General features: G+C 42.9%; 1 protein-coding gene across 2 annotated transcripts; it reads right to left on the bottom strand.

Moving 5' to 3' along the window:
* Positions 1 to 887: 887 nt before the first annotated feature.
* Positions 888 to 10,201, bottom strand: IL12B (interleukin 12B). Of its 2 annotated transcripts, XM_036315004.1 has the most exons (7): positions 10,114 to 10,201; positions 8,339 to 8,614; positions 7,447 to 7,564; positions 5,523 to 5,740; positions 3,715 to 3,872; positions 2,242 to 2,373; positions 888 to 1,679 (listed from the first exon to the last, which is right to left on the bottom strand). In XM_036315004.1, the coding sequence occupies exons 1-6, from the start codon at positions 10,199 to 10,201 to the stop codon at positions 2,242 to 2,244; spliced, it is 990 nt and encodes a 329-aa protein (XP_036170897.1). In that variant the 3' UTR covers positions 888 to 1,679. The 2 variants fall into 2 exon arrangements, with proteins under 2 accessions (XP_036170897.1, XP_036170899.1); XM_036315006.1 differs by lacking the exon at positions 888 to 1,679 and having other exon boundaries at positions 2,143 to 2,373.
* Between the last annotated feature and the right edge of the window lie 7,633 nt (positions 10,202 to 17,834).

Genomic DNA, 17,834 nt, shown 5'->3' with positions numbered 1-17,834 from the left:
TTTCCATGGGAGGCACCAGAGGGGAATGAGCAGGCCCTGCCCATTGAGCCCAAAGTGGGCACCTCCTCTTCTCTGTGGAGCCTTCTTGGGTGACTCTGGGTCACACTGATCCTTCTCCTTTGTTCTCACCTCAGGACACCACATATACAAAACATTTTTAGCATTTACTGGTATTAAAGATAACTTTTCATCCCTGTCTTATAAACTGTGCCAGGGGTGGGCACTGTTTGGGGAGGTAGCCTGAGGTTTTTGAAACTCCTCAACCCCAGGGGTGAGCACATGTCTAGACACATGGCAAACCCTCTGTAAACAGGAGCTGGACCTATGGGGTGGAATGCTCATAGCTTTACCAGGTTGGAGTTTTATTTCCTGATGCTTGGGAAATGAGGAGAGTTGATTCCAGGACAGGAGATGGAAGAAGCCAGAGCATCTAGCCCCCAAAGAGGTCATGGCACAGTTCAGTGTCCTTGCATTGTCCCTCACAGTCAGATGACAGGGACAGTCCCTGAGCTCAGCAAGACACTGACTGGGAATCCTATAAAGGGAAAGGACAACTCTGCAAAACTGGAAGTGAAGCTGCTGGAAGGAGGGGCCATTCTCCAATGGTAGGGGGAAAAAATTGCAGCCCTGGTAAATGTTGGAACAGGATACCCAAGGCAGCTGAGCAAGCCCAAAATAATATTGTAAAGAAAAGTTACATTTTTATTCACAGTTGGAATATAAAAATAAATAAGTAAACAGAAAACAAATGGACTCACTTTACAGAAAGCACATTCATTACTTAAAAGTAGCACCTTAATGGTTCGGCACTCTGTTCACATCCGTGTGTCAGGGTCACTCATGTTGACCATTGAGCGGTTCTTGATCGTTTCTTTGCATCTGTCTGCTTTTCTTACATGGCTACTGAGGAGCAACTGGCAATTCTGACACTTTTATGGCCTTATCTATAACCACACTTATTCTTCCTCTTCAATCATAAGATCTTTTTACTTTTCAGACACTTGTGATGTCTGTGTCACTCTCCTATACCTTACTGATAGATGGGTGGGGATTGCCACAGAGGCGGAATGAAGCTCAGTTTCTTTTCTTTTTTGAATTTTAGCCCTTTCTAAATTCAGGCATCCAAAGATTTAACTTGCTTAGGTGGCCGTGAATTGTAACTCTTCCTGGACATGAGAACTAACATCTTCCCAGGACCTTCTCAAGTGGCTTCTCGTCTCCAAGTCTCCATTTAATTATCCATCCATCATCAGAACTCTGCATTCTTACTGGCTGCTATAACACGGAGGCACTTGCAGACTCGATGGAAAAGTTGTCAGTATAAATGACACATAAATTCACATTTTACATAATAGGACCCGTTCCTTATGGATCAGGTCATGAGAGTGTGAAACATATAAATCTTGGCACAAAAATGTTAAATACCATAATAAATTAATAAATACATAAATTACTTAAATATCTAAATAGCAGTTGCAGCCTGCTAGCTAGCAACTCTATAAATAAATTACCGGATTGTTTCATTGGGCAGTTAGCATTGCAATAAAATAAATACAACAAAACACTTAAAAAAACACAAATTAGGTAGAAAATATCTTTTTGGGTCTAGTGCACCGTGCCTCTTAAAAGCTTTGCACGGCTTCCTTTTTTCCTCCAAGGTTTCATCCTGGGAGTAGAACCTGAAAAAGAATGCCCAAAGTCGATGAGGAATAAGAAGGCAGCAGCAGACCTTTCATATTTCATAAATCACATTATCTGGGCAATTAGGTTGTGGGGTTCCATGTCAGAAGGGTCCAACCCTTCCTTCTGTGGCCTGGGATTTGGCTGGTATCTTGCTCACGAGAGACTCTCTTCAAAGTTTTCTTAAAAGGGTATCTGATCATGCCATTTCCTTGCTAAAAGCCCTCCACTGGTCCCCCAGGTTCTCCTTTGGATGAGGTTCTAATTCCTGGATACAGCTTGCAACCATCCTACTCTGACTCTTAGCTGCCTCTCTTTCTTCTTTGCCTTTCCCTCCAGAAGGGCAGGACCTATGCCTGTTCTGTTTACTGCAGTATCCCGGAGCCTAGCATAGTGCCTGGAACAACATGAACATCAAATAAACATCTGTTAATGAGCAACTGTATGTTTTTGACTCTGGTGACATTGCTGGGGATCCTCTATTTCCTCTCCTGAATCTCCCCTCCCCAGTTCCCTGAACCTGGTACACTGAGTGTGCAGGTCTGGGCTAGGTTTGCTCACCTAACTGCAGGAGACAGATGCCCACTCGCTCCAGGATGAGCTATAGTAGCGGTCTCGGGCTTGCACACGGATCAAGGCATCCTTGTGGCACGTGACCTTGGCTGAGGTCTTGTCTTCCAAGAGTCTATCTTTCTGCAAAAGAGAGGAAAACCTTTGGTAATACAGTCACAAGATAGGCTGGGCATATTTCTCAAAGCAAGCAGACCTTGGTTGTAGGGTAATTCACAGAGGAGTGTGTAGTACTTGCGCCACCTACTGACAGAAGTTCTAAACACAGATGCAGTTTTTCTACTTCGCAAGTCCTGAGGATGAAAATGGTCCAGCTTTCCCCTTTCTAGCACAGCTGCTTTGTTTGAAGGCCCATGTGCACTCACCCCAGTACAGGGCCGATGTTGGGACTGGGACAGATTTGCTCTAATTGTCCTGTGGATATTCAGAAATACCATACTCTCGATCCTTTCATCAGACAAACTTGTGGTTCGAAGTCAGACGTTGCTATTGTTAGCTGTGTGACCACTGAAAAATGTCTTAGGCTCTCTGTGTCTCAGTTTCCTCACTTACAAAAGGGGGATAGTAAAAATGCCTATCTCACAGAGCTGTAAAAGTTAAAAGGTAATAATTGTGTAAAACTCTTAGCAAAATCCTAACCATATAGAAAGCACTCAGTAAATCTTGCCCATTAATGATACAGATCTTAAGTAGGGAAGATACATGTGAAGATTTTAAATAACATTTATTGAAATTGACTCCAGAATAGCCCTTTGCCCTGCAAAAAAAATTCTTAGGGAGCAACTGAATCACTGAGTTTCTATCAGATGCTAAATGCTATGCTGAATAAGGCCTTTATCTGGTGATGTTACTAGTAAAACGGATCCAAGGAGGCTAAAGCTCTATAAAAGTGCCTCTAGGATCCTGGGGTTATTGATGCCAAGGCAAGAAAATTGGAAAGCCATCATTTAGCCTGTGTACATACTGACATTCTGTTTAATAAAATAATTTCACAATATGTAGAACAGCCAAGAGTTAGACATTTTGGGTGAGACATAGCATGAATGTGATATCATCCATTATATTCACTGAGTTGAAATAGTATTTCGGTTCCCAGAGTCCAGCTCTCCTATATCAGGATCAATTGAGTGCAAGAATTAATGGTTAACCATATAGAAAGTGTATGGCTTTGGTGTCCAGCAGTCTGAGTTTGTGTCCTGGTTCTGTCACTTCCTAACTGGGTGACGTTGGACAAGTCACTTAACCTTTCTGAGCTTTAGTGTTGTCACTAGTGAAGTGGTGATAATACTACTGCCCGTCTTTGTAGAGTTACTGTGATGATTAAGTGAGATAAACGTGTACCCAAAAAGGCACAGAAAAAGTGCTGAATAAACATTAGCTGCTGTCATCATCATTCATCCCCTTCCTGTTGTGGGCCTGCATAAAACTGATCACAGCATGTCTGGCACCGGAATCACATCTTACCCTTTCTCTCTTGTTCTTGCCCTGGATCTGAAGAGAAAATGTCAAGGAGAAGTAGGAATGTGGGGTGCTCCAAGTGTCGGGGTACTCCCAGCTGACCTCCACATGTCGGGAATCCTTTAACGGCTTCAGTTTCAGATTCTTGGGTGGGTCTGGTTTGACTGTGGAAGAAGATACACACCTTTTATTTCCCTGGTGGGGCTTTCGAGCAAGGTAGTTCTGGCTTCTGATCCCACTTTCACCTTTGACCAGTTGTGAGTCCATAGCGTAGTTACTTAACTTCTCTGAGCACTTGGTTGGCAGACGTGACACTCCCTTACTCCTGGTACTCACTCTGGTGCCTGTGGAAGGCAGCCACATCCTTTATGGCTGACCCTGAGAGAGGCTCAGAATCCTTGTTACCATGGACAATCAGATGGGCTTTGGTAGGGGAACCACTTCTGCGTAGTGCTCAGAAGAAAGTTAGAGACAATAAGACTCTCTTGTCTGGGGTATCAGTGAAGGACCACCCTCTCTGAGGTCAAGCCCTCTCTTTGCACCCAACTCAGAACTGAGCTGAGTCTCTTGCTGGGGATGAGGTAAGAGATTTCCCACTTAGTGTCTTTTATCTTTTCATGGCATCTGGCACTGATTTGTCCTATAGCAGTTACAATCACATTATCTCTATGCTCATTTGTTCATTCATCCAATCTTTCTATAAATAATAACTGAGCAACCATTGTGTCCCAGCCACTGGGCTACACATGGGAAGTACAGCAGTGAGTGTCCCAAAGACTGTCCCCAAGTAGTGTACCTTCTTCTCATGAGGTGAGGAAGACATTCTATGGAATGTGCTTGGGCTCCTAGACCCAGCACCACTCCACAGACCACAGCTCCTAGCAGATGCTTCACAAATATTCCTCCCTCTGTTCTTAACACACTGACATCTCCCTTCCTTTAGGACTCAGCTAAATGTTACCTCCTCAGTGAGACCTTCCCTGGTCAACCTCTGTGAACTAGATCCCACCTTCCCCCAACCGGCCAAGGTCAGTCTCTCTACCAATGCTACTGTACGTTCTGTGGTTCTCTCACACTTTCTCAATGGAGAAATGGTAAAGGAAATGAAAAATCTCCATCTGCCAATTTAAAAAACTGATGTACATTTTGGAGCAGTTTTTATTTCAATAAAGAAGTCTCTTTTAAGATTCTAGAGAAAGGTGGGTGGGGAATAATTGCAGCTGGTAGAAAAGTGCTGGTTCTGAATAGGACTATCATGCCAAAGGGGCTGCTCTTGGATTCCTCATGGAAGCTCCCTGGGAGCAGAACAGAAGTTTAGCCAAGAGCCTGCTTTTACTTTTTTTTTCCAAATATGTTTTTACTGATTGTTAGGAAGAAGGGAAGAGAGAGAGAGAGAGAGAATTGAGAGAGGAGAGAGAGAAAGGGAGGGAGGGAGGGAGGAAGGGAGAGAGAAAACAAAAAGAAAAAGAAAAAAACAAAAAACCCATCAATGAGAAAGAACCATCAATTGGCTGCTCCTGCACACCCCCTATAGGGATTGAGTCTGGCATGTGCCCTCAACCAAATGAGCCAGGGTGAGCCTGCTTTTTCTAGTGGGGCAGATGTGGGTCTGAATTGCTAGCTGTGAGATCTAAGACAAGTTGTTTAACTTTTTGAAGACTCATTTTCTCCTTCCTTAAAATGCAGATAGATAGTAGTATCTCATTGTACTTTTTGGGGGGTGTCGAATAAAAGAGATAATGCATGTAAACCCCTTACTCCAGTGAATGAATGGCATCTGTCTCTATTAAGCATATATATTCAAGTACACTCACTGATGTCCCTGATGAAGAAGCTGCTGGTGTAGTTTTCATACTTGTGCCTATGAACAGCATCCAGCACGACCTCAATGGGCAGCCTCTCTTCAGCAGCTGGGCAGGCACTGCCCTCCTCACACTCCACCGTGTACTTCCAATACTCCCTGTGGTCCACTCTGATCTTCTCTGCTGAGCGTGTCACTGCTCCACAGGTCACTCCCCGGGGGTCAGAGGAGCTGAAGTCAAAGACAGACATATCCTGTGTCTCACAGGTGTGGGCGAGTTCCTGTGGTTGTAACTTTCTGAGGTCACAGTTTCTCTAACTGGTTTGATTTATCCCCAGGCAGTGAGGAACTGCCCTCCCATGACAGCAAATGTTTCAGAGGTAGTACAAATGTTCTATTATTATAGTTTTACAGATGAGGAAATGGAGGTTCATGGCCAACATGAATTCAGAAAATTTTAGATCCAGAGCCCCTGGTTACAACTCCTTATTAACATTTTTATTTTATTTTTCCCATTTTAATTATAAAATCAACATGCAATTATAAAATAGTAAAATGATAAAGATGCATATAAAGGAAATGTGGTACCTCTTTTAAACCCAATCCCCCTTTTAACCCTAATATAAATATTATTTATATCTTGTTGTATCCCACCAGAACCTTTTCTGTGAATATTCAAAGCAATTATATAGCCATATGTTTTTATGCATATACACACATTTCATCTATATAAATGCACATAGATTTTATTTTTTTAATTTTTAAAAATATATTTTTATTAATTTCAGAGAGGAAGGAAGAGGGAGAGATAGATAGAAACGTCCACGATGAGAGAGAATCATGGATCGGCTGCCTCCTGCAAGTCCCCCACTGGGGATCGAGCCCACAACCCAGGCATGTGCTTTTGATCGGAATCAAACCTGGGATCTTTCAGTTCACAGGCCGATGCTCTATCCATTGAGCCAAACCAGCTAGGGCTAGATTTTATTTTTTATGAGGATCAAATTATATATATATATATATGGTTTTGTAACCATCTTTTTCATATCTGAACATATGAGGAATGATCCACAACAGACCATATATGTTGGGTTATTTTGATGACTGCACATTAAGCCGAAGACTATAATAAACCACACTTTATTTCACCTTTCCCCTGCTGAAAACATCCCAATGAATATTTGCATCTACGTCTTTGTGCACCTGTGTAAACGTTTCTTTAGTAAGCATTTTCATTTTAAAGATGAAAAGTGAGACCCCAAGGTTCCTCAGGTACATAGTGGCCAGGCCAGGTTGATCAGCTAGGTTTGGCTCCATTCTCCTACATTGTTTGGGAACTTAGATTATGAGTGAAGTCACATGTTGGGCTAACACAGTGCTACATCCTTGGGAATTGGTTTCTTAGGAAAAGTCCAAGTGTATAAGACAAAGAGTGAACTTAAGATGAACAGTGTTAGCAGAAGAAAAAGTTGTTCAGGTTGCCTGGGGAAAATGTCTAGAGGCCTCAGAGTTTTGGAGTCGACTCCAGGGCTTGCAAGGTTTATGCTCTAGAGATCTTGTTTCTATTTTTGATTCAAGGTGCAATTTTGGCAAGTCATCTGTAGCTTTGATTTCTCCTTTTATCCCTCCCCATGGTGCTATGAGCCTCAATGAGGCATCATCAGACCATTTGGATGAGTGAGTTCAAACACAGCAGAGGCTATGCCCAGGCCCAGATAGTATTCTGTTCTAATGCATACATTTGTTCAGGCAATTACCTTAAATATCCATGTTCTTTCCCCAACTTAGGCAAGGGAGGGAGGAGTCATTGAAAAAAATATGGGTTTGACTTGTTTTCTCTCTTATCATTAACTGAAAGGCATTACTAGGTCATTCTTATTTTCTTAATGAAATAGTAGTTCTAGCAAAACACTGAGAAAACAGAGTGGTTTACTTACCCTCTGACACTTTTGACACTGAATTTCACATCATCAGTGATTTCTGTCAGCCACCAGCAGGTGAAACGTCCAGAATAATTCTTTGCTTCACATTTTAGAAAGGTCTTATTTTTGGGTTCTGGATTGAAAAAGAACAAGTATTTAGGTTTTTGTTTTTTGTTGTTTTGTGTGTGTGTGTTTCCCAGAAAGATTTTGTTTGTGCTTAATCACAGGCCACCAAATGGTATAAGAGTAAAAAATCTTCCATTGAATTCATTGGAAAATGATGCTGCTCCCCTGGCAGGCAATTCAGTGAGGACTGGTAGCTGACTCTGCAGAGCATAACAACTTACATATTGAGGGGGTATTCATTATTTTAAGGCTATCACTCCAGTGCTGAGTTATGTACTGTTCATGTTGGTTAATTTCCATTACTCTCTCTATAAAAGCGCCATTGTTTAAAGAGAACCTACGGAAAAGCATCTAGACTAGTGGTTCTCAACCTTCTGGCCCTTTAAATACAGTTCCTCGTGTTGTGACCCAACCATAAAATTATTTTCGTTGCTACTTCATAACTGTAATGTTGCTACTGTTATGAATTGTAATGTAAATATCTGATATGCAGGATGGTCTTAGGCGACCCATGTGAAAGGGTCGTTTGACCGCCAAAGGGGTCGCGATCCACAGGTTGAGAACTGCTGATCTAGACTCACCATGAAACTCTTGCAACATGAAATTACCCAAAGTGTCTAGCAAAGGAAAACCAAAGCAAAGGACAATGCAGGTTCTGAGTTGGTTTCTGTAAGGGACTTGATTGCTGCATTAACTATACTGATCATGTCTTGCCTTTAAAATTTTTAATTTTTGTATTTCTTATGGAGAAAACTGATGCTATCCAAGGGAATGGAATTACCTTTCTGGTCTTTTAAAATATCAGTGGACCAAAATCCATCTTCCTTTTTGTGAAGCAGAAGGAGAGAATGGCGGAGAACCTCGCCTCCCTTGTGACAGGTGTACTGGCCAGCATCTCCAAACTCTTTGACTTGGATGGTCAAGGTTTTGCCAGAGCCTAAGACCTCATTGCTCTGGTCCGAGGTCCACGAGATTCCGTCTTCTTCAGGGGTGTTGCAGGTGAGGACCACCACTTCTCCAGGGGCGTCAGGATACCAGTCTAACTCTACAACATAAACTGGAGAGCACAGAACGTGGAAAACCATACTGTAAGCCACACAGACTTTGGGACTGTGTCTTTTGAACTTCCTGGGCATCTGCACTGCTGAAGTACAACCTAACTTATAGCAGCAAAGGCCTGCTGAGAGGATCTCAGGGTACCGGGCTCCCCTTGGGCTCAAGGTCATGGAAGAGAGAAGCAAAGAGTTGTATAGATGCCATCAACTTGTTAACTGGCAGGCTGCTGTTAGTAATTAACCTCTGATCAGCTGGCAGATGAAGAAGGCCTTGATACACAGAAGAATGCAAACAGCACACGACTCTTTGCTGAAGGACTGGTAGAGATAAACAACTTCCAGCGCAATTTTAGTCTCAGAGGGAATAAGACTGACCAGGACTGAGATCCTACTCCCACTAGCTGGCTGGAGGATTTGGAGGAAGATACTTAATCACTATGACCCTCAGTTTCCTCTTCTGTAAAATGTTAATAATAATAGTACCTACATCATAGATTCATTCGGCTGTGAGGATTAAATGAAAGAAGCCTGCCTCAGTAAACTCAGTGTTAGTTGTTATTGTTAGTCACAGACCAAAGGGTCAGACAACTGCACAGACTGTCTTAAAATTTTCTGTGGGGATTTTGGGACTTAGTTTATACTGCATGAAATTCACCAATGGAAAATTTTATTCTCTTTGTATTTTTTTAAAGCTATTTTACAGTCTTATGAGGCAGTTAAGTAGGTGTTAGTCTTCTCATTTTATAGAGGAGGGTGTTGAGACCAAGAGGCTAAGCAAGGTTACAACAAGTTAGAAATACAAGAGCTATATTTCAGACTGTCTGTCTCCTTGGCTTTGCCTTTGGTCTCTAATACCAGCATCTAAATTGACACTTGAGGAATGGCTTAGGATACAGTATTTCAAAGATGATGTCACAGCAAAGCTTCATTCGGGCATCAGTTATTAATTAAATAGAATCACTTAATGCAGTGGTTCTCAAACCACAATCATGGAACCCCCCATCAGCAGCAGTACCTGGGAATCTGTTAGAAATGCAAATTCTCAGTTGCTGACCAGGGAACTGTGTGATGGGCCCAGTGACCTATTTTTTTTATGCTCTCCAGATGATTTTGATGCCTGCTGTGAGAGTCACAGGGGTAAAGAGCCTGGTTTTTAGAGTCACATTGGCCTGGGTTTAGAGAAAGGGTGATGAATCTTTTTTTCTGCCAAGGGCTATTTAGAAATTATAACATCATTCACAGGCCATACAAAATTATCAACTTAAAAATTAGCCTGCTATATTTGGTCAAACATTGAATTAACTCACTCCTAATGCCTTGGCAGGGTCAGACCAAATGACTTCACAGGCCTTATACAGCCTGCAGGCTGGAAGTTCCCCACCACTGGCTTATAGTCAGTTCCATCTCTTGTACTAGCCTGTGGCCTTAGGCAAGACATTCAGTTACTCTAAGCTCTGGCATCATCATCTTCAAAGTGAGAAATTTAGGAGAGTCTAGTTACCATCTTTCTTCAGTTCCCATATGGCCATAAGGGGCGATGCCAGCAAAACCAGGGAAAAACAGAAGAGGACCAACTGCTGCTGATGCATCTGTAGAAGGGAAAGAGAGAGAGGAGAAGGAGGAGGAAAAGAGAAAGAAGAAGGAAAGAGGAGAGAGAATATCAATCATTATTCAGTTACCTTTGGAAACCATATTCACAATCTATGCATATTGTTTCTAATCTTTATTTTCTTCTTCTCTACATTGTCATGGTAACACTAAATGAATTGTAGGAGCCCTTATGTCAGTTACTGGGCGAGCACATCTCCAAACAGAGAACCATAGATGATCTGAAGCTGAAAGAGATGTAAGACTAGCCTTCTTATACAATCCTCTTTTTTTTTTTAAAATATATTTTATTGATTTTTTACAGAGAGGAAGGGAGAGAGATAGAGAGTTAGAAACATCGATGAGAGAGAAACATCGATCAGCTGCCTCCTGCGCACTCCCCACTGGGGATGTGCCCGCAACCCAGGTACATGCCCTTGACCGGAATCGAACCTGGGACCCTTCAGTCCGCAAGCCGACGCTCTATCCACTGAGCCAAACCGGTTTCAGCTCAATCCTCTTATTTTAAAGACAAGAAACCCAAGGCTCAGATAAAGAACATGATTTGTCCAGATCAACATTCAGTGATTTTATTTTTTACTTGGTGCTTACTGTGTAAAGGGCACTGAGCTAGAGCAGTTGGAGAGAAAAAAAGTTTTTACCTGGATCCTGCCTTTTAGGAGCAAATGCTTTCATTCAACAAATATTTATTAAGTCAGTTGGAGAGACAAGCTACGTGTGTGTGTCATTGAAGCACAAGGCAGTATCTGCAGTGACAGCCAAGGCTAAAGGGCTTAGGTTGGGGAGGAAAAGGTAACATAGAGACAATCTTTCAAATTCTGGCAATGACCTGGTCACCAGCCCTTGTTGTAGGGATTTAGTTTCTCTTTTAGTTTAGACCAGGGGTGGGCAAACTTTTTGAGTCGAGGGCCACAATGGGTTCTTAAACTGGACTCAGAAGAAGGAGCTGCGGTCGTGTTTCCCGACGTTGTCATGTTAACACTGCTGCTGGTGAAGGAGCGGAGGGGAGAGCAAGAGAACCCTCCGCTCTTTTGGCTCTGCGGGCCGGATAGAACAGCCGAACGGGCCGGATCCGGCCCGCGGGCCGTAGTTTGCCCACGGCTGATTTAGACTGTAATTGCTCCAAACTCAAAGATGACTCCCTCCCACATGATGTAGTCCAGTGGTTCTCAAAATAACCCAGAAGCCTTGTTAAACCAATGATTTCTGAGTTCTACCCCCAGACTGTCTGATTCAGCAGTTCTGGGGGCGTGGCCCGAGAACCTGCATTCCTAAAGGAGTTTCCAGGCGAGGCTAATGTTGCTGGTCCAGGGACCACATGTGAGAACCACTGCTTTAACCCATTTTCAGGTTCCAAAGCCCCTGAAAATCAAGCTGTTCTTTGGGAGAAGACCGTGACATAGAGACATATCTGCCATGAAATAACGACATGCGTCATTTGATGCTAAATCAGGCACCACCTTATATTGAAACCCAGTCTAGATTAGTATCCAGGATTTATGAAAATCTTCAGACTGTGAAAATTACACCCCCTCTGTAAATTAGGTAGGGATGATTATAATTTAATTTTAGTCTGAAACACCTCCATCCATCTCGGCGAGCACCCGTGTTTTGCAGCAGCATTGTTTCAGAAACGACTGTTTAAATTATATGAAGAACAAGACTCAAAATTTCCAGCAAAATACTTTAAAAAGGAGCATCCCTTGATTGATGTGACTGAATACTGACAAATCATAGCTGTGTCAGAACTGCTGCTGATCCTGGGGAACCCTGCCATTCACTTTACTTCCTTAGATTATAGAAGCTTTGATGACCAAGACAGGACTAGAAGGCAGGGCTTCCTGTACACTGCCAGTGTTCTCGTCAGGGCAGCATAGGGCTTACAGGGGCACGTCTGTCAGTTCAGGAAGCTTTGACTGTAGCAAAGTACTACTTGCCACAGAGCATCAGTTAGTACATTTGTAGGCTTGGAGTCAAGCAGCTATGGGTTTCAGTTCTAGTTCCCCCACTCACTAGTTGCGTGATGCTGGCCAAATTACTCTCTGCATCTCAGTCTCCTCATCTATAAAATGGACACAATACCCATCTCCAAGGAATGTTGGGGAGAATGCAATAAGATGACATATTACAGAAGACAGCCAATAAGAGGTTAGGAGAAGGAAGAGGTAAAGGAAAAAGTTGACATCTCACTTTTCCATACATAATGGATAGACTGAGAGTTGTGTCTGGCTCTAGGGAAATGCCATAGAGGTATTACAAGTACACAGACCTGTAAAACCCAGATGTCAGCACTCTGGGGAGGGAAACGACAGAGATTCCTGGCACCTCCTGGAATACTCTCTTGAAGCTGGGGTTTTCCCTTCTGCTTTGTGCCCAGCACTTCCTCTCTGGACCTCAGATGCATTTGAGAATTTCAGGTGGTGAATTGTACTTTAGGATTAAGGGAGAGCTGGTGATGGTTCTAAGACACAACTTTCATTTTAAATCTTAGAACACTGGCAGGGGTTGGGACCTAGGGGAAACCCAAAAGGGGGCAACAGATAGTTATCCAGTGGGTCTCTAAACCAGCTGATAGCAGGGGCTGCATCCCACAGCCCACACTTCTTGGCATGCTAAGTTTGAGAGTCTCAAGGATCAAAACATTTCTTTACATGTAATTTCATAGGTTTTACAAACTGTTGAAATCAAAAATGAAGGATGCAGGGAGTCTAGAGGCATCACGCAACTAGTGAGTGGGGGAACTATAACTGAAACCCATAGCTGCTTGACTCCAAGTATGTTAAGGCTCCCTAATGCTTGTACCAATGTGGGCATGATAACGGCACTTTTTCAAGTTTTACTTTGTTACATTTTAATTAGAAGAGAGAATTATTAAAAAAATAAAAAGATATAGTCACACAAGGCACGGGTAGCACTCGCAAAGGGCCCCAGTTCTAGAGCCAGGCAGGACCTGCACTGGCATTCCAGCTCTGCCACTCACTAGTTGTGTGATTCTGGGAAAGCTGCTTGTTAAGTCACACTCTTTTTTTCAAAATATATTTTATTGATTTTTTTACAGAGAGGAAGGGAGAGGGATAGAGAGTTAGAAACATCGATGAGAGAGAAACATCGATCAGCTGCCTCCTGCACACCCCCTACTGGGGATGTGCCCGCAACCAAGGTACATGCCCTTTACCGGAATCGAACCTGGGACCCTTCAGTCTGCAGACCAACGCTCTATCCACTGAGCCAAACTAGTTAGGGCGAGTCTCACACTCTTAAATCTGTAAAATGGGTGTCCTATTGTGGTGAGGAGTTAATGAAATAATTCATGTAAAGTGTCCAGCATAGTGCCCAGATGAGGTCTGGGTTCCCGATTATTTGTTCTCACAGAGCCCCCATTCCTTGTTTCATAGCACTTCTTACAATAATAGAGTTACTTAGTTAATGTATAATTACTTCCCTGCCACTCTGAGTTCTCTGATGGCAGGGACCATGTCTCTTCTATTCTATACTATATCCCAGACTTCAGTATGTAGGGATTTCATTAACTATTAGAAAAATGAGTGAATGCACAGAAATCACAAAATTTCAAATCCCAGTAAAATGAACTCTAAGAGGCAGCTTTCTAACATCTTGAAATTCCTTATTTGAAAAAAGTGTACCATCAGCTGGGGTTTGGCAATCTCTTCGCTAAAATGTAATTTTAACCTGATCATTACTTATTTTTTCTGATCATTACTTCTTTAACCTGAAAATTATTGCACACAATTTACGTGGGCAAGTATAAGATACCAGTGCAGTAAAGATTATCCTTTTTTTCCCTTCTTACAGATTTTTAAATTCTTCAGAAAGTAGTTTTAAGCATAGTAGTTGCTTTTTATTTTTTAAGTGAGCCCAAGTTAGTTAATCTAAAAAAACTGGACCTCAGCTATCAATCTGATTGACTGTCACAACTGACTAGTAAGCCCTTCACAAATATGGGAGCAAGTATGTGCTGTAACATTCAATTATGAGGTAAGAATATGAAATAAATTATTTATTAAATTCATTATTACTTAACGAATGGAAGGCTTTAAAAATGTTTACCATACTAAAGCGATACTCACTTTAACTCTATACAACCTTTAATGGATGGGCATTAAATGCTGAGGGACACACTGTTATATACATAGCACTTTTAAACAAGATAAAACAGACCTTTCTATAAAACATGGATTTGTTCACAGACCTTGGTAGACAATTATTATTAGTTTACTCTCTAAATTAATACTTTATGCATAAGCCCCCAAAGTGTTCCAGTAGACGAGTCACCAGGAATGCTCCCAAGAACCCACCCTATCCATGATGTCAGGTTCAGGGGTAGCACAGGCATGGTGGGGGCCATGGCAGGGACTAGGGAAGTGCTTACCTTGCTTCTCGCTGAGCCTCAGAGTTCGCTGGATCTGAAACCGTTGTTTCTTCTGCTGCTGCTGTTGTGACTGCAGCTTATATACCCTGCTCCTACTAAGCTTTCTAATGGAAACTTAAACTAGAAACTGACTTGTTCCAAGTTGCAACACTGAAAACAACTCTCAAAACCTTCTGGGGGAATTTCAAGAAGTTCCTTTTTTTTTTTTTTTTTCCCCCTGTGTGTATTAATAACACAGAGGGAACATAACATCAAAATCCCAGGTAATGAACTAAGAGGAAATGACTTTTTGGGTGGGGAAAAAGGAAGGAGAAGGGATGCTGTCTTCTTTGGGTTGACATCATGGCCAGCGTGCTTAGAGACAGCAGTAGGCAGCTTCCCTGGACTCCACAGATTTGAGAAGAAGGAAGGACAAGGATTGGACATGAAGAAGGATGAGGTCACTCAGGAAACTGAGTTCAAATTAGAATGATGCAATTGTATTCTAGAGGGCCCCAGAGCAAAATCTGTGGTTCTCTTGAAGTCAGAGTTGAGATGAAAGGTAAAGGGTTGAGTATATTTGGGGCACCCTCCCTACACTATTCCTTTAACATCTGGATTTAAGAGACATACTATTACCACTCGTTGTTGGCCCATGCACCACACACACACACTCTTTTACACTCATACCTGTACATTTATACTGACACAGGCACAGCCCTGGGGAGTTGATAAAAATGTATGTACTGCTAATAAGACTCAGAGAGAGACACAGCCTGTGCTCAAAGATTCTCTCGCTCATAGCCAGATAGAAACAGAAACTGAAATATCCACAGGCAGGTACAGAGACAACCCATGCATGCCACATTCAAGACATACCCCCTTTGGCACCCAGAGGGGGGTACACTCAATGCTCATTTGCACACAAATCTATGGACCTAGGAGCTTTATGCATAAAATTAGCTGAATTATGCACAGAATTAGCCGAATTAGCTAGATATCTTTAGCGGAATTTAACAGTACTAAGAGGGGTTCAAAGGTGTACACAGGTCTTTGATACCATCTCCCTCCTGTCTTTACTAGTACACCATCATGAACACTAAGTACAGGCCAACAGACGCGGGCTGTACCCATAGCCGCCGACAGAGGGCGCTGCTGTAAGGCAGTCCCCACGTGGTGAACCGGCTCAGGGAGCTCACCCCGAGCGGGCCACTTCTCCATCCTGGCGCCTGGACCCCAGTTTCCACCGCGGGGAAGTTCCTGGGGCCGGGCCGGGTTTCAGGTGGGCGCAGATTTCTGTGCTACTTGCTTCTCAGTCTCAGTGGTGAGAAAACGGGAAACCCTGAGGAGAGCAGCGGAGCTTCTCAGGCGCACTCTTCCTCCCTCCCTTTGCCCCCGCTGTGGGAGGGCGGGGCCGCTTAGCTGGTAGTACCACTTGCCTGAGAGCCGCCCTGTGCTCTGGCTTGGGTGGAGATGTTACCTCCGGGTCAGAGCGCCTTCTCCCGTCCCCTTTGTCCTCTAGGCCTTCCAAAATTTTGCCTCTTAGGCTTCAAGTGAAAGGGAAGTTCTCAAGTTACACAACAAAGCAAAAGGACTTGTATCCAAATCACATTCAGGGGTGGGGAACTTTTTTTTTTTTTTTTTGCCAAGGGGGTTTTGCATATTTATAACATTCGTGGGCCATACAGAATTATCAACGTAAAAATTAGCCTGCTGTATTTGGTCAAACATTAACTCACCCCTAATGCCTTGGCAGGGCCAGACCAAATGATTTTGGAGGCCCTAGGGCTGGATGTTCCCCACCCCTGGACGTGAATGAAGCAGGTTGCATTGTTTGTTGGTAATATGATATTGTGTGTGTGTGTGTGTGTGTGTGTCTAAGTCAGTCACAGTCGGCCCTTTGAATCTGAGAATTCCCAACTACTGCTGATGGAAAGTATTGTTTTGGATCAGAAAGGGCAGATTCACAGGGCTGACTATATTGATTGAAAAATAAAAATCTGTATGTATAAGTGGATTTGCGCAAGTCAATCCTGTGTTGTTCAGTGGTCAATTCTATATGATATGCACATTTATTAAAGTACATATCAATTTGGGGAAGGGTTCTCTCTGTAAAAAATCTTAATTTCCCCTAACAATCATCAAAGATTGCAGAACAGGAAACATAGGAAATTGACGTGAAATAGTTTTATTAATTCATTTACAGTGGCTGCACCACTACAGATGAGCCCTTCTGTAACCCCCCATAAATCCATACATATACATAAAATAAGACAAGACAAAAACATATTAGATATGTGTTCATAAAAGCACCGTCAAAATTTAAAAAATTGATTTGGAACATAAAATCTAAGTAAAAATAGTATGTTAATTATGCAAAAGAAGCTTCAAGGTTAGCCCCGGCTCCCCTTGTCACTCACATTGTAGCCCAGGACCAGTCCTATAGAAAAGTATGGGGCTACCAGTGCTCACCTATGCCAAGGACAAGTAGTAGATATTTAAGAGTATGGGATCTGGAGTTAGTGACCTGGATTCTAGCACCTGCTGTGCAAGTTACTTGACTTCTCTAAGCCTCAGTTTCCAAATCTATAAAACGGGATTCATAATAGTACCTGGTCATAGGTTTGTTGTGAAGATTAAGCGAGATATGATGTAATGCACTTAGCATCCTAGCTAAGTGCTTAATAAATAACTGATTTTATTCATTTACTTATTTACCCTGCTTGTCCAGGGAGCCTTAGCTCACCTAGGGGACATTGAAGATGACAAAAGACCACATGGCTAGGGCTGAGGCACTAATTTGGCTCTGAGCATACAGGTCACCAAAATGAGAAAAAAGAACCAGCACCTGTCCCATCAGACTGACTATTTTGATGAGTCTAGTTCACCTACCGAGAAAGTAGTTCTCAAACTTCATGTGCATATATAAACAAAAATCAGGCTCTTGGAATTGCGATTCAGATCTGAAATACGGCTCCAGAACCTGGGTTCGATTCCAGTCAAGGGCATGTACCTCGGACAAAGCCATGGTGGCAGGGCAGAGGCAGAGGCCGTTAGGGGCAATCAGGCTGGCAGGGGAGAGCAGTTAGGGGGATCAGACCAGCAGGGGAGAGCAGTTAGGGGGATCAGGTTGGCAGGGGAGAGCACTTAGGGGGATCAGGCTGGCAGGCAGGTGAGGATTGCGAGAGGGCAGTTGGACATCCCCCGAGGGGTCCCAGATTAGAGAGGGTGCAGGCTAAGCTGAG

This window comes from Myotis myotis, unplaced genomic scaffold (assembly GCF_014108235.1).
Source record: "Myotis myotis isolate mMyoMyo1 unplaced genomic scaffold, mMyoMyo1.p scaffold_m19_p_6, whole genome shotgun sequence".
Taxonomy (NCBI): Eukaryota; Metazoa; Chordata; class Mammalia; order Chiroptera; family Vespertilionidae; genus Myotis; species Myotis myotis.
This window is presented reverse-complemented; position numbering and strand designations above follow the sequence as displayed.

Coding starts and splice junctions, on each gene's coding strand:
- IL12B (XM_036315004.1), bottom strand. CDS start 10,201: ATGCATCAGCAGCAGTTGGTCCTCTTCTGTTTTTCCCTGGTTTTGCTG. Junction 8,615..10,113: donor ATGGGAACTGAAGAAAGATG/GTAACTAGACTC, acceptor TGTGCTCTCCAG/TTTATGTTGTAGAGTTAGAC. Junction 3,873..5,522: donor CTTCTTCATCAGGGACATCA/GTGAGTGTACTT, acceptor CTTCTTCCACAG/TCAAACCAGACCCACCCAAG.